Source organism: Odontesthes bonariensis, chromosome 14, assembly GCF_027942865.1.
Source record: "Odontesthes bonariensis isolate fOdoBon6 chromosome 14, fOdoBon6.hap1, whole genome shotgun sequence".
NCBI classification, from domain to species: Eukaryota; Metazoa; Chordata; class Actinopteri; order Atheriniformes; family Atherinopsidae; genus Odontesthes; species Odontesthes bonariensis.
This window is the reverse complement of record NC_134519.1, coordinates 22,484,622-22,499,701: the sequence shown is the minus strand read 5'-3', so window position 1 is coordinate 22,499,701 and position 15,080 is coordinate 22,484,622. Positions and strand designations below refer to the sequence as shown.

Below are 15,080 nucleotides of genomic sequence, written 5' to 3'. Positions count from 1 at the left end.
GCAGCCGAAGATGTGATGGGCCGCAGAATGAAAGGATAGGTGCTCTCTGTGAGCATCTCCTGCCAAAGACTGAAATGTGAAATCGTACAGAAATCATAGATGAATGTGAGCATCCACAAGGTGACTCCTTTCTATGAGCCCAATGCACACGGGGTCAGGCCTATGTGACCGTGTAAATGAAAGAAAGAATTGATTGACTTATAATTCAAACTTTTCAACACACACTCGGGAAATGCCACAGTTTGGTATTATTATAGCTTTCTGTACATGTTGGCAATAAGGACTTCCAGATACTCAAATGTTTTGTATAATATGACGTGCAAAGATTTGGTCAGCCAAAATTTCGGTTACTGTGCGTAGTTCACCAAAGAGACGTGGAACTGATCTCTACAAGGTATAGTGTCAAAGATCAAAGTCCTTTTTACCTTGCAGAGCAATATTAGTGCGTGATTTTTGTCTTTGTCCATTTATAGAGTGACAAAAAAAATGAAGGCACTAAAATAAGATTCCAGATCCTTTAAAACCCTTTAAAAGTATTATAGAAGAGATCCTCTTGGTGTACAGAAGGGGAATCAGAACCGTCATAGGAGGTCCCATCTCAAAATAAGAGTGTTTGTTTGTTGTTAACGCTGAACAACTTGAATTATCCCCTGTGAGACATTACGGACTGTAATTTCAATGAAATACACACGGTGACATGATGACACCCTGCACATACACATGTTGTGCTGTGTGGATTGCATCACTTGTGAATGGTGAGCCCAGCACAAACATGGGTGGAGCCATATGGCAAGGGGAGCCTTCCGATTGGACAACCAAGGCTCACAGTCTTGTGGCTCTCGCTGATTGGCCGCGTGTGCCGGTGGGCGGGTCTTTCCCTGACAGTGCTGGGGTGTTTTTACGCTTGGAGTAAAGCTGCCTCTGGTACAGACACAGAGATTTGACATACTGTGTTGTGCTCGAGTCACCCGTTTCTCTTAGTTTTAAAGACGCTTGGGATGACGTCGAGGATGAAAAGGGAGGAAGATTAAAAAGGAAAACACTGTAGCAACTCGCCTCAATCGAGTCTCGTGACGAATCTGATTTTCTAGAAAAAAAGAAAAAAAAGATCACCAGTGATTGTGAATGGAGCGGCAGCAGCATCGTGGTCTCTGTAGCCTCAGCCCTCCGCAGTCTACAGGCGGAGCTGGGGTGTCCACCGGTCAGCTCACAATGCGTTTGTCCATCACCTCGACAACCGGCAGCCCGGTGGAGCTCTCTGTCCCCCGAGGAGAGACCGCGGAGGGCCTGCGGGCACGCATCTCCCAAAAACTCAGACTGCAGACAGACAGAATCGTACTCCTACATAAAGACAGGCGAGTTGTGTCCCACTGCATCCTAGATTGAATCAGAGTATGTAATGTATGTGCTCCTATTTCATGCAATGACTTGGCAATCAGGTAATCGGTTACTCTCACACGTGGATGAAACATTGTAGGCACCTGACTGCAGGGAAACTTTTGGAGCAGGGAGTGACAGATGGCAGCAAACTGACACTGGTCCCTGTCATTGAGGCTGGCTTAGCTGTGAGTAAGCCACTGCACATCCTATATTTACCAACAATGAAAGAATGTGAATGAAATCAGACTTGTTGATAGCTCTTCTACCTTCTCTGCCACAGTGCTCAGCTGCCAGAGAGAGGACGATGATGGAGATGTTGGAGAGCTTAACAGATGCCCAAGTAAGTGTTGAGTTGAATGTCTTTCCCATTTGCATGCTGTAAGTAAGCGGAAACTGTTTTCCCTGAAAAGTGCAAAGTTTCTTTCCTTCTTTGGCATATTTGTTGTTTGGTTCTCCTGGGAGCTCAGAAAAATTGAGCTCAGCTGAGTGCATTACTTAGACAGTCGTAGGGTCCTTAAATTGTATATTTTACTCCAGAGTTTTCTCAACTCAAGGATCTGCTTAGCTTATGTGAATGATTCAAAATCTCCTAATATGGACATTCTTTGAGGTTTTAATCAGAGGTGTGATTCTGTTGAAGAAAGTTGTTTTGATTTTCTACACAGGCGTGTACACACATGTAAGCATTACTGCATCATGCCATTAGCAGAGACAATTACAGCGAATCTGATTACTAACAGTCATACGGCTACACACTCTGACCCTGATCGGTCATAACTTTATATTGAGTTGCTGCTTCTCATGCTGCCAAACAGCTCTGACCAGTCACGGCTCAGATAAGGACCAAGTGTCCTGAAGTGTCTGGTACAGAGACATGAGCAATAAGCTCTTTGGGCCCTGTGTGTTGTGGGGTGGGGTCTTTTCAGACTGGGTTTGTTTCCCACAGATGCCATGAGATCTCATCAGGTTGGTATCTGAGGAATTTAAAGGCCGGGTGAAGACCTCACACTCTGTATCGTGTTCTTTGAGCCCCTCTTTTAGCACTTTTTGTGTGGCCCACTGCTGTCTTGTTGGGCGAAGCTGCTGCTGTAGGGGAATGCTGTTGCCATATGAGGAACATAACTGGTCGGCAAAAATGTTAAGATCAGTGGCGAGAGTCAAAGTAAAGGGACTGCCAGCTTTGTAACAATATGTGCAGTGTCACTCGTTTTACCCGTCAGTGGTTTTAATGCTGTGGCTGATAGGTGGACAGGTACATTTCAATAGATGTGCATTGCAGTGCATTTTGACACATAGTTCATTTATAGTTATCATGCCCATCAAATCAAACCCACGTTTGAAACGGTTCATGGCACGTCGTTCATTAATATCTCTGTGTAACGCAGTTTTCATTGTTGAACCACTTGCGACAAAATGCAGGATTCAATACATGTTTATAATCTACTATAGCAATGATGACTTTCCTCTTTAACAGTCATCTCCTTCGTGAACACCACCCACTCCTCTGTACTTCCACCAACCACATCTAGTAACTAGAACTGAAACCTGTTGTGCGAAGTCTTTAGCTACCCTTTATTTCGCTATAGTTTACTTTTAAGGTGCCAAAATCTCTTCCAAGCTAATAAAACTGGTCTTGAGCAATAGTTTTCCAGGCATTTTGAGTTCTTTCTATGATTTTCTTTGAACTTTGGCTGATATTTTTTTTTTTTTTTTACTCATTTTCTGTCCAGTCCTGGTACTGAACCATTTTCAGAGGAATGGGTCCTTTTTTTTTTGTTTTGTTTAAGCCATTAAACTCTGACAAATGAATTGTTCAAGCTAAAGCTCCTAGCTCAAGGAATGGTCCAGTGTTGTCTACACTTTTAAATTTTAAATGGTATCTTTAGGCGTTTTGTTACTGGCACCCTTTTGCAAAGGCACATCATTTGTTAGTTTTTGTTTTGTTTTGCTGTGTCTTCAGAAAATGTTGAAGATAACACTTATCTTTACTGGCAAGGTGATTCCCAGAGCTATTAGCCGAAAACTCGTCATACCTCAGCACAGTGCGTCCTTAAAAAGCTGAGAAAAGTGGAGGACAAAAGAAGAATGGTATCTGAGAGTGAAATCCTCAGGAAATAAGAAAATATGCAGCAAAGGCCTGACACAGGACCTGGGAGATGCATCTGGCCCTCAAGTTGATCCGTCTACTACATTAAAACTACAAACTCTGTTTTTGCCCTGTGTATTTACACATATGTTTTCCCATGTTTTCTGTGGAATAAATCACTGTGCCTGTCTCCAGTTTTCCTGGCAGTATATAAAGAAATGATAGAATTTTGTGCAGTACTCTAAATGATTGTTAAAACCCTCATGTGCTTCTTTTTGTACTGTGTTGCAGATTAATGACTTCCTGTCTGGGCGCTCACCTCTGACCCTCAACACAAGGACTGGTGCCCACATGATGTATGTGCAGCTTCAGCTGTCCGCACAGGATGTGAAGCAGCTGCAGCAGGACAGAGACTCGAGGGCTCAGAGTAGTTGCCAGCTTCAAACTGGCCTGCAGATGTCCGGCAGTGTGAGCCACTCTGCCTCTGCCTCTGCCTCTGCCTCTGCCTCTGCCTCTGCCTCTGCCTCTGCCTCTGCCTCTGCCTCTGCCTCTGCCTCTGCCTCTGCCTCTGCCTCTGCCTCTGCCTCTGCCTCTGCCTCTGCCTCTGCCTCTGCCTCTGCCTCTGCCTCTGCCTCTGCCTCTGCCTCTGCATGGTCCTCCACAGGATCCCCTACCTCGCTGACCTCCTCTGCTTCCCACGTCCATTGCAGTGCTCAGAGACCCAAAACTTCCTTGAACTCATCGAGTCGTCTCCCACTTGTGAGCTGCCACAATCCCTCTTCCCTGCTTATTTCACACCCTGCTGACAAGCCCCCGCCACCCTCGGGTTTACCACATTGCAACTTCCCATTAGAAGCGGCCACACCGGTCTGGTCAGCCGGGCCCTCCGGCTCCAGCACGAGGCCCCCGAGTCCAGCGGCTGCCTCAACCTTCTCAGAGGTTAGCCACTCTACCGCAGAGGTTAATGCAAAACACACTGCTGTCACTGCTATGTACTGGCAACGTCTAACAGAACTTAAATAATACATTTCAAATTTTGGATTTGAAATATTGTTACAATTTTGAGATGTTTTCCTTCTGTCTTTTCTTCACAGAGGGATGTAACTGTAGAGCTGACAAAGCAGCCAGGAGCAGTCATAGAAAGTTTTGTGAGTCACTCACCTGGTGTCTTCTCTGGGACTTTTTCTGGTAAGTCCTCAATGACTGAGACAAACCAAGAGTTCACCAGTTTTGTAGAACTCTGGTTAAGATAAACCAGTAGATGCTTTAAATGCAGCAAAACAGAAAAATACAGGGTGTCTTACAGTATCATAACATAATTAATTTGTATGGGGTTGGTAGCAGTTTGGTGATGTTTTCTAGTAATGTGACCTAATTTTCATATAAACGTAAAAAAATAGAGGATCATTGTCGTGATCATTTTCATTTGAACAAATTGAACATCAGACTTCTTATCCTATCAGGGACACTGGCCCCTTGCCTTCAGAGTGGCATCCGTCGCCGTGGCATTGCCATCATCCTTCAAATCCTCAACGACCTCCTCAGAGCCGCATCCCACCACCAGGGGGCTCTAACTCCTCCTCCTGCTCGTCCTCTTCCTCACTTCTGTTCTGCCTCAGATCCTCCAGTCACACAACTCACTACAGAGGAGCCCTGCAAAGCACGAGGCAGACCACCGCTGACCCACAGGACAGAGCACAGTGGTAAAAAATCAGTTCATTTGTAACAGTCAGAATGTGTAAATGTGCACTGCCACAATGCTGAAATAATTCTGTGAGTTCCAGTCGGCCTACAGGTGATTGAATCCATCATGCAAATCATTTGTCAGGGATGAGTGCAGGAGAATTAAAGGACGAAATTTGTCCTCCGCTTTTAACCCATCCAGGTTGGCACCTGTTGACACACTCATGCTGATGCACAGGGTCACACACTCACAGCCATTCACAGCGCCCGGGGAGCAAGGGGGTACGGTGCCTTGCTCAAGGGCACCTCCCATCTGTGTGCATATTGGGATCACTTTCATTAAAAATGTTAAATACAGCACTGGTTTTGGCTGAGGATAACGCACTGTAACCTCAGAAAACTCATTCATGGTCATAAATTGTGTGGTAGCATACCTTCCACTCTTCTCTGATATTTTTTTGTCATTCATTCAGAAACATCAGACATGTTGAAAATGTGTGACTATAAGTACAAACATGTGTTCCTGTACTGTACTTGCATAGCTACGATTCTGAGGGGCATGTATTTTCCTTGAACTTTTCATGTATATTCATACATCTACATCACAAAATCTCAGTGGCTCATCTTATATTTCCACTTTTTGTCCAATATTTTGTCTTTACTCACTAGTCACTTTTGACTAGTTTTCTTGAGAACTTACCAATCTTACATTTCGCAAACTCATGGTTTTGACAAGACAAATTGTTAAAAATTGTATGATGATGTTTTAAGATGGTATTCAGTGCTGTAGATTCAACGGTATGTAAAGCAATTTAAACTGTTCTAGCAGTAACATTTATCCAAGAACATCATATTTGATAGAAGAATTACTGACAAACCATTTTGCTTCTAAATAGCTTATTTTGCTTTGCACATTGAAGGGATTTTCACAATTGGTATCAGTACTTTCCCTTAAGTAAAGGGGTTGAATGTTTTTTTTCCACCTTTTGTTGGATTTATACCTACTTTGAACCTCTATAGTGAACAACATTCAAAACAGAAAACACCAAAATAGTCGCTACAATGAGTTGTATTCTATCCTTTTGTTTTATATCTAATATGTTATTTCTGGTCTCTCCTGCAGGTGATGAGAGTCAGCTGCTGCACACATCCGCAGAGGAAAATAAGACACTGCAAGCTAAGCTAGAGCGCCTCCAGCTTTTGATGCATCAGAGGCGTCTTCGCAGACGGACGCGCAGGAGCTCACACCTCCATCAAACCACTCGTCCAAACCGTCACCGTCAACATCGCTCCTAGTTGCCTTCGTGGGGAAAAACAAAATCCCGTTTCTGAGCAGGGGTGACCATTGAATCCACAGCTGACCTTTGACTTCATGGAGAGAAATCTGTGGAGCACACAGGGTCATAAAACAAGGTGATGCTTTTATTTTTGATGTGATTTACACTGTGGACGTTTCAGAAATATAAAAGTACTGAGCATGACTCTGAGTCTGTCCTCCAGTGACAACCGAGGTCAATGTAGCACCGTGTCGCAGAGAAGCTTTCTGTTTTTGTGTCATACATCTCTGGGATTGGTCAAAGAACTCTTTTGGTGTGTTTCTTTGTGTAATCCAAAGTGTCTGCAGAAGGCAACTGACCTATCTTCTGGTTCTTGTAAAGGTTTCACCTCATGAAAGAGGCTCCATCTCCTTTAACTGCTAACAGTTTCAGGATATTTCTTCAGAATGTCTTGGGTGTTTCCTCACCCGAAACTCACAAAGATCATGGTGTGAATGGTGGCTGAAACAGCTTGGAGAGGAATGTAAGAACTGCATTGTATGTAGCTTATAGATGGTGCTGTAGGCCATCACCCCTCCAAAGACATTGTCCATTGTCTTTTTTTCTTTTTTTTTTACCTTTCCTTTACTTTTCCTTAGACATTTATTCTCAGCCCTGTGATGTAGGGTCACGTTCCAGCCGGCTAGTGAGTAAAAGAGCAGGGTTTGGTCTGTATGTAAAGGTTAGGTTTCTGATTTAAGCGCCAAGACTTCTAAATGTTTTAAATGTCGAGACTTCTATCTTAAATGTGCACGATACAGTCTAAAAACACGTCTTGTTTTCTCCGACTTTCTCTCTTGTGAACTTGGTGTTGCTGTCCAACAAGTTTATATGTTCTGTGCAAACTCTCTTTTCTTGAGCCTTGTTTTTGGCCAAGATGTCATTCAAATATTTGGACCAGTTGCAGGGTGCTGCCCACCCCCTGTGTGTAATAACTGTATCTATTTGTCCTCATTGAAAAAATTCTATTTGTATGTGTTTAATGTGGCTTCTTATTTCTATTTGAATTTAGATGCCTTAACAGTTCTTGTCTTGAATGTACAACATAAAGAGGGTGTGATCTCTGCAGACGTGTCCCCTCTAAATGATCTGCTGTTCCAGTATTAAAAAGTTAAAAAAGGAAGGAAAATATGCAAAGAATAAATAAAAAAATTAAAACTTGAACATATTGGTGAGTCCAGCCTTTTTTATGCATCTAATACATAGTGTTAATGTCGGTTTTGTAATCCAAATCTTTCTGTTGCTTCACTCAGTCATGATGGGACACGAATGGAAACAACAGTAATGCTTGTTTAACATTTGTCCCTTTTGAAGAGAGATCTGATAGCACACGGCTGATATATTCACGACTAAAATTTGCAAAAGTGTCTGTGCTGCAGGTCCAGTGTTGGAGATCTCATCGTGCTCAGATTCATTCATCATGATGCAGATGCATTTGCTGAATGTATCCTAACAAGCCAACTGTCTTGTCAAAGCAGAGTGAGAAGTACAATGTTCCTGTTTCTGCTACACTGATTGCTTTGTCAGACCAAAGATGCATACAGAAGTAAGGACAAAGTCTTTTATAAGCATGCTGCAAGCTGATAAAGGGCATATGAGAGAGGCCACTAGTAAGTAGTGACTTTTAGTACTTTGCACATTGATGCAAAGTGCTTTGCTGAAAACTAGTTATTCAGCTTTTGATGCATTTTTTTAGAGGGTCAACAACTGGCTGATGACTCTCGTCTGTTTTATTGTTAAACTGAAAAGCCCATTCTCATGCTTTACAGTCACTCTGAGCTTCTCTCCTAACAACCAATCAACTATTCCTGCAACCCCCACCCCTCAAGCCTTCCCCCCTGCATTCAGGAACTGATAAATGCAAACTACCATTACTATTGTTCCAGCTGAGTTCAATCAAAATCTGCACAAGAATTCAAGAGCCAGGCCCAAACAATGTCTCATCCCACTGTGTGCAGCCTATCTTCATGCAACAGATCAGAGGATAGGAATGAAGTATATTCTTGCTTCAAACGATACACCATCAAGTCTGAATGAGAACTTATTGTCTTGTGATCTGTTGTTGTCTGAGAGGCTGGTGTTGGTCTAATTGAAAGGCTACCTGCCTCCCTCTGTACATTCAACTCTTCACACTGACATTCCTCAGGAATGTGAGGTTTTCCCTGCTACTCCTTATAGTCTGAGATGATATCTGCACTGCCTCGCACTCCATTTTTTAATCTCACATACTTGTCAAAAGACTCCACGTTCATCTGCCTTAGATGGCAATGAGTCTTGCGATGGTGCGTAAACATACCGAACATGCACGTGTTCAGAGATTCATTAATGACAACAGACTTTGTCATTAAGCAAAGACTACCAGTATAGCTGAGCATAAGAGTACCATTATCCCGTAAGCAATCTCTTCCACATGAGCATTTGAACAGCCTAACAAAGTCTCTCCAAGTCCAAATGTTCTTACTGTGTACAATAATCCTGTATTCATGTCTGATATAAACGCATTGGTATATGCTTGTTTTACCACATCTTGAGCACAATACATTAAGTGATACACATAGTTGCACATCTTTAAATGTGGGCATTATTTGCAGCGTTATTACTGAAATATTTCAGTCTTTCTCTGATAGTATTTATATGTGAAGCCTATATTTTAGTCCTCATTCGTCAGCAAAAAAATGTGAATGTGAGGTCCCTCTGCAGTAAAGTTTGTCATGATTCTGACTGTTTTTTAGAACAGTATTAACTGTCTCATTTGAGTTAAAGCAAATAAATGACTAAAAAAAAACAAAAACATACGTCTTTGCTTTCACTGACACATTTACTTCCTACATATCCACTTTGGGCCATGTTCTCACACAGCTCTCATCATAAACGACTCACAAACTATTTCACACAAACAAAACACTTTAAAACAGATTAAGTAAGGCTGGATTCCTATTTTCCAGTTAATTAACTTGATGGACAACGACATACACAAAACTAAAATACATGTATGATGTTCATACCTATCTGAGATATTGTCCTTTATATTGCAAAAACATCTATTCTATTGCTCATTGCCTTACATAACTCTATAACTGGAAATGATTTGATCACGAAAACTGATCTAAAAGAGAGCTCTTCATGGCATTTCAGTCATCTCTATGCTTTCTATTTATGATGCACAGCTACATGGACAAAAAAAGACCACTTTAGCTTTAATTGGGAAGCCAGTAGTGGTGATATGTTTAATGTGAACAAGCATAATGACCTCCGCTTTTTTCCCAAAGTAGATATTTCAGTCCTGGTCTCAACCTCGTACTTGCAGATTTATAGATTTATTATGACAAGCAGCAGGGGGTATAATTTTACTAAAAAGGGTAAAACAAGTTTTATACTTTGTTAAAAACCAGATTATTGATTCGATGTTGATAGGTAGGCCTACTGGTTAAATCCATGAAGAGAGCGAGAGACAACAAAGAGATAAAGCAATGTCCAAAAATGTTGTTAAAATTAATCACAAAGAGATAATAACTACAAAATGACATAGAATATAAAATAATCCGAATTTCAAACAGGGAACAGGGAAAAATCGCCTTAGAATGGTGCAAAAAACATCAAGGTGACCAAAAACAACCAAAAAATGGGGATAAGTTGGAAATGATCAGAAAGACACACAAAGCAGCCATGATTAATAGTGAAACAAAATAATCAACAATGGATCACCCATTAACCAAAAGGAAAGGTGAAATGATGAGTCAGAACCAGGAAATGTACAATGATAAAAGAAATCACGTGGCCTAGAGGCCTCGTTGGAGAGACCAAACAGCCATAAGTAAAAACTGAACGGTTTGTGGCTGTTTTGAATCATCTTCGGTATTGTTATCTTCCCTTTTCGATGAAGGGCAGTGTAGCTTATTGAGTTGTTGTTTATTAATTAATCAGAGTGTAGTAACAAATACTGGTGATGCATTGTTTCACAGGTCTTCTTGATGTTACATTTGTACTGAACAGTAGGTGGCAGTCATAGACTGTAAGGTGGCGGTATGGACCTAAGATCCCCTAAACACCAGAAGAAGAAGTGGTTGGCAGCAGATATAACTGACAAATGCCCCTCCTCCTCTTTCTCATTCGACCTGCATTGCGGCACGGTGCAACACTCTACTCAACTCTCCAAAAAAAAAAAAAAACAGGTAACTGCATTTTCCCGATTTAATGTTGCACTTTTTTTTCCAAAAGGTGTAGTACGTGTATATATATACATTGATAAGGCATGAAAGATGTAATTCATATCGTTCAATTAGGAAAATTGTTTGGTATAAAGCGAGTTATATAATGTTATAATTTGTCGTTAGGAGACCAAGACTGAGTTAAAATTGTTTTTGGTTTTATGCAGCTGAACTGGGTAAGTGCCCCCCCAAAAAACAAAAAAACTAGTCGAGGGATCTTGCATTTGTCGTTTAGTTGAATCCCTTTGTGTATCATCGAAAGTAGGCCATAGAGCCGCATTGCGAGCTCATTGCTAAGTGGGTCACCGAGACAAAGAAACACGAGTCGATGCTATAAAATGGCGCCGAAAGAAAAAAAAATCGCAGTCGTTTGTCGACGAAATGCTATCACTTTCAAATGTCTGGCTTTCATTGTCTCTTTTATCGGTTAAACTATTTTCAATCATAACCAGTAAGAGTCGGCAAGCTAGAGTTGTTTGCTTTTTCAACCCGGGGAAGAACCCTGCGCGAAAGTGCGCAACGCGCGGTCGCCATTTTGTGTAAGCTGCATGGTGACCCAGTTTCGCGCTTCATGTGATGCAATTCGGTCCTAGATTATGCAGTGGATGAGTTGTTTTGACAATAACTATATATATATAACAATTTTTCCCTTGCAATTTTTTAGCAACATAAAATGTCGGACGAGGGCAAATTGTTCATTGGAGGTCTGAGCTTCGAGACCAACGAAGACTCTTTGGCTGCTGCCTTCGGCAAATACGGAACCATCGAAAAAGGTAAATTAATCCAAATACCTCTGTTGGTTTAGTGTTTAATAATAAAAAAAAGCTGTGAAGTTTAATGTTTTAATTTTATTTTTTTTCTTCATCATTAGTCGATGTTATCAGAGACAAAGAAACTGGCAGATCGCGTGGATTTGGCTTTGTGAAATACGACAACGTTGAGGATGCAAAAGACGCATTGGATGCCATGAATGGAAAGGTAATTACTGAGCAGAAGCTCATGAAATTGTATGCATTATATGCATATGTAAATTAAGCCGAAAGTAAATCGCCGACTTTTGTGCGTTCTTGAAGACCCTAGATGGCCGGGCTATCAGAGTGGATGAGGCAGGAAAGGGCGGGCGCTCCAGAGGAGGGTTCTCCGGTCCACGAGGCGGCAGATTCAGTGGATCCAGGGGAAGAGGTGGGCGAGGCTTCTCCAGGGGCGAAAGTACGTTGTCAATTTTTTTTCTTCTACAAGAAGAAAAAAAATTTATGCGGCCCCCTTATTAATAATTTTACTTTGCTTGATAGGTGGCTACAACGACAGAGGCTATGGAGACAGGAGCTACGGCGACAGGAGCTTTGGTGGTGGCGACAGGAGCTTTGGTGGTAGTGGATACAGGAGTGGTGGATACTCCTCAGGTGGTGGAGGCTACAGAGAGAATAGGTCCGTACTTGAACAAATGTGTTCCTTTTTTTTTTTTTTTTTAAATTTTTGCTTAAGATTAATGCAGCACAATAATTGACACTAAAGGTATTTGTCCCTTTTGTCCCCTACAGGGGACAGGGTGCATATGGCGACCGTTCTGGATCATATCGTGATGGATATGACAGCTATGGTAAGCATTAATGATTAGTTTCTTTTGAGTGATGTATGTAGGCTATTGTTGGGGCTGTGACTTGAATATCTTAAATGGCACTAACGTGTGTGTGTGCGTGCGTATATACACTGATTATGCTTCTATAACGGTTTCTGATATTGTAGCACTACACAAGTTGAATTTGTAAACAATTACTTGCTTCGTTCCTTTATATACATATAATTTCGCCAGGCATCCTCAACCTTGGTTTTAGTAGAACAGCCCTAACCTTTCGAGACTCAAATGAACTGTCCCTCAGTTTTGTACCTGAGCCCAAGTTGATGCATATAGTTGCCAAACTTTGCTGGCCTGTTCCCACTCTGATAAAGAAGTTGGCAAAACGATTGAAGCACTAAAGCAAATGCTGAAGGTTGCCTGCTCAAAAGATGCTCATTTCTCAACCTTAAGCAAAGACCATGGGAGGGATTTTAAACTGTCTTGTGGGTTGAGGGGGGTTGTAATGAAACTCGGGTGTCGGAAACTTTCAGTGTCTTTACCTGTGTGCCCACTTCTTATCCTCCAGCTACACACGAGTAAACATCTCCCTGATTCAAGATCATCACTTGGCTGGCTGTATTTGAAAGATGCTCCCTCAAGAAAAATGTCCACGTGTTTTTTGCTGACCTTAGTTCTGTTGTAGTAGCTTGGCATCTTCAAAACAATGTAGCCATGAGTTTTGGTCCTCAACAAACCATGTTACAAAATACAGTTCAAGAATCTTACATTGCATAATTGGGCATCTTTATTTAAGTCATCTTAAGATTTTTGTGTAATGTGACTACTTCAACTCCCAATCTGGGATCAAACAGATCTTCACATGGCTTTTCATTGATCAGCCACTACATTGCTGTAGACCATTTGTCCAGCACTTTGTTTCCTGATTGAATTCTATAGCTTTTTATAAACTGAAGTATCTGGGGCTTTTTTGTTTTATCTTTCTCAGTCACTGACTGACCCTACCTCCTGCCAAGTGTTAAGAGTGAGGAAAGAGCTATACAATTAAACTTTGGGGGATTTAATGCTAAAGACCTTTAGCTATTAAAAGAGAACCTTAGTTTAGCCGAAGCTCCTTTGTGTTCAATTTCCCAAAAGAGTGAATTCCTTTCAGACTGGTGAACTACACATCCGAAGTGGCCGGCTGTTCATGAAGTTGCAAAATGCAGCATGCTACAGTCTGTCCAAGGTATCTTCTGTGCTCTGCTCAACATCTGCATTTTAAATGTGCTGTAAAAATGGACTAATCTTGTTGAAAGTGATCGAAAATGTAACGTCGTTTACCCAGAGTAAATTTAAACCGGGAACAGTTTTGTACTTTATGTTTGTATGATCCAATATTTTTTTTTCTTTGTCAGTTTGGCTTCATGGAGCCTATTAAACAAATTGTGGAAAATGATCCTGATTCTGTTGCCTGTTCAAAATGACCGCATGGGGGAGTTTAGCTGGGAGCTGTGGCTCAGGTACTGCAGTGTGAGACTGGTCACCTGCTCTTAAGCCTTGAAATGGATGTCTCTGAGGGCTAGTGATTGGCTTTTTCTTAAAATTGAGGGATATGCTATGAAGTCCACTTTATAATTTGCTACCTGTTAAAATTGTTCAGAGCTAAATTTTAAACCTGTTGTTAGTCCAATGACTCGGATTTTTTTTTTTCTTCAAAAGATCTAGTAGCAATGTTTTTCCCGTTGTATTGAAGTCAAACTTCTAGTGAAGTTTGAAAAAGTCCCTGAAGTGGCAGAAGAAAATGGTGGTAAAATGTCAGCTGGTGTCATGTCAATGCTTCAGTACGTTCAAGAACTCCGCAACTTCAAAAACCTACAAGTCCTTGGAGAGTGAGGTGTTGCGACTACCAACAAGTGCTCAACAGAGAGGAAAGCTGCTCTCTTGCCTAATTCAAATGTGGAGAGTAGGCCAATGCACGTGAGGTAAAAATCTCCTTTTGCTTTGCTCACATCCTTCAAACTCAGTCTCATTGTTTCCATGAATACCTTCAAGTTAGTCGCTGTTTTAAGTCCTCTGCTTCAGATGTCCACCACAAATAAGCCAAAGCCTCGCCCTGATTGAGATTCTTAAGACCAGTGGGACTCTAAAGGGGGCTGTTTCTAAGAAGCTCCTCTGGATTGTAGTGCTCCACCTAAAGTCTGCCTTAAAAGCATTTGCCTCTTAAATCATGGGTAGCATTGTGCTCAGTCCACTTCTGTTCACTGCATCACTCTTCAAAATTTGCTCCAGTAAAGCCCCACAGCAGTCCTAATTGATGTGATGGTACCTAGACTGTATTATCATGCCTTTCTGTACCCTTAATTATCAATGTGGTGAGTTAATAGTATGGCATGCATTTGCTTGTTTGAGATGAACATGTTTCCAGGCTTAACATTAATCTCTCTTTAGGGTGAACTGACCAGCTGAGGCTTTACTGGATCTCCTCGCAGCTTAAGTAGCCGACTGATGGCAGTCTCATGCACTGATGTTGGTTCAGGTAAAAACTTTTATCCATTCAAAACATTGAGCCATATTTAAATGAATTTGTTGTAAAGTCTTGCTCATATGTTTCAGGTCCAACATGCAGCAGGAGTGGGACAGCAGCAAGCAGCATCAATACGGAGGAACCTTTCGACTCGTATGTGACGCGGCAGCTTGATGTTAAAACATCTATTCTGTGTCCGTGGTGGTCAGTGACAATTGGACAGGAAAGATGATGGAATTGGGTTTGGTTTTTTTTTAAATTTTATATGGTTGAAGCTTTTCTGTAACTGATTCTGAATTTCTAAATAAAGATTTTTGGACTGAAA

At 41.5% G+C, this 15,080-nt stretch overlaps 2 protein-coding genes across 7 annotated transcripts; both read left to right on the top strand.

Annotated features, from left to right (window-relative positions):
• Positions 1 to 903: 903 nt before the first annotated feature.
• On the top strand, positions 904 to 7,629 carry LOC142399124 (midnolin-A). Of its 3 annotated transcripts, XM_075483607.1 has the most exons (8): positions 905 to 1,355; positions 1,478 to 1,565; positions 1,661 to 1,720; positions 3,758 to 3,822; positions 4,177 to 4,426; positions 4,561 to 4,654; positions 4,930 to 5,169; positions 6,273 to 7,629. In XM_075483607.1, the coding sequence occupies exons 1-8, from the start codon at positions 1,126 to 1,128 to the stop codon at positions 6,443 to 6,445; spliced, it is 1,200 nt and encodes a 399-aa protein (XP_075339722.1). In that variant the 5' UTR covers positions 905 to 1,125; the 3' UTR covers positions 6,446 to 7,629. The 3 variants fall into 3 exon arrangements, with proteins under 3 accessions (XP_075339721.1, XP_075339720.1, XP_075339722.1); XM_075483606.1 differs by having other exon boundaries at positions 904 to 1,355; positions 3,758 to 4,405; XM_075483605.1 differs by having other exon boundaries at positions 904 to 1,355; positions 3,758 to 4,426.
• Positions 7,630 to 10,464: 2,835 nt separating this feature from the next.
• cirbpa (cold inducible RNA binding protein a) lies at positions 10,465 to 15,080 on the top strand. Of its 4 annotated transcripts, none has more exons than XR_012772852.1 (8): positions 10,465 to 10,637; positions 11,338 to 11,446; positions 11,545 to 11,651; positions 11,747 to 11,882; positions 11,966 to 12,101; positions 12,215 to 12,273; positions 14,680 to 14,767; positions 14,858 to 15,080. XR_012772852.1 is itself a non-coding variant. In XM_075483604.1 (7 exons), exons 1-7 carry the CDS (start codon positions 10,491 to 10,493, stop codon positions 12,829 to 12,831), a joined length of 681 nt encoding a protein of 226 aa, XP_075339719.1. In that variant the 5' UTR covers positions 10,465 to 10,490; the 3' UTR covers positions 12,832 to 13,687. The 4 variants fall into 4 exon arrangements, 2 of the variants coding, with proteins under 2 accessions (XP_075339719.1, XP_075339717.1); XR_012772851.1 differs by having other exon boundaries at positions 14,845 to 15,080; XM_075483604.1 differs by lacking the exons at positions 14,680 to 14,767; positions 14,858 to 15,080 and adding an exon at positions 12,818 to 13,687 and having other exon boundaries at positions 11,747 to 11,855.

Bases quoted from the DNA above. Each gene is read 5' to 3' on its own strand.
- cirbpa (XM_075483602.1), top strand. From the start codon at position 10,491: ATGGACCTAAGATCCCCTAAACACCAGAAGAAGAAGTGGTTGGCAGCA. The intron at 10,638-11,337 runs GTAACTGCATTT...GCAATTTTTTAG, and splicing joins CCAAAAAAAAAAAAAAACAG to CAACATAAAATGTCGGACGA. The intron at 11,652-11,746 runs GTAATTACTGAG...GCGTTCTTGAAG, and splicing joins TGGATGCCATGAATGGAAAG to ACCCTAGATGGCCGGGCTAT.
- LOC142399124 (XM_075483605.1), top strand. From the start codon at position 1,126: ATGGAGCGGCAGCAGCATCGTGGTCTCTGTAGCCTCAGCCCTCCGCAG. The intron at 1,566-1,660 runs GTGAGTAAGCCA...TCTCTGCCACAG, and splicing joins TCATTGAGGCTGGCTTAGCT to TGCTCAGCTGCCAGAGAGAG. The intron at 4,655-4,929 runs GTAAGTCCTCAA...TTATCCTATCAG, and splicing joins CTTCTCTGGGACTTTTTCTG to GGACACTGGCCCCTTGCCTT.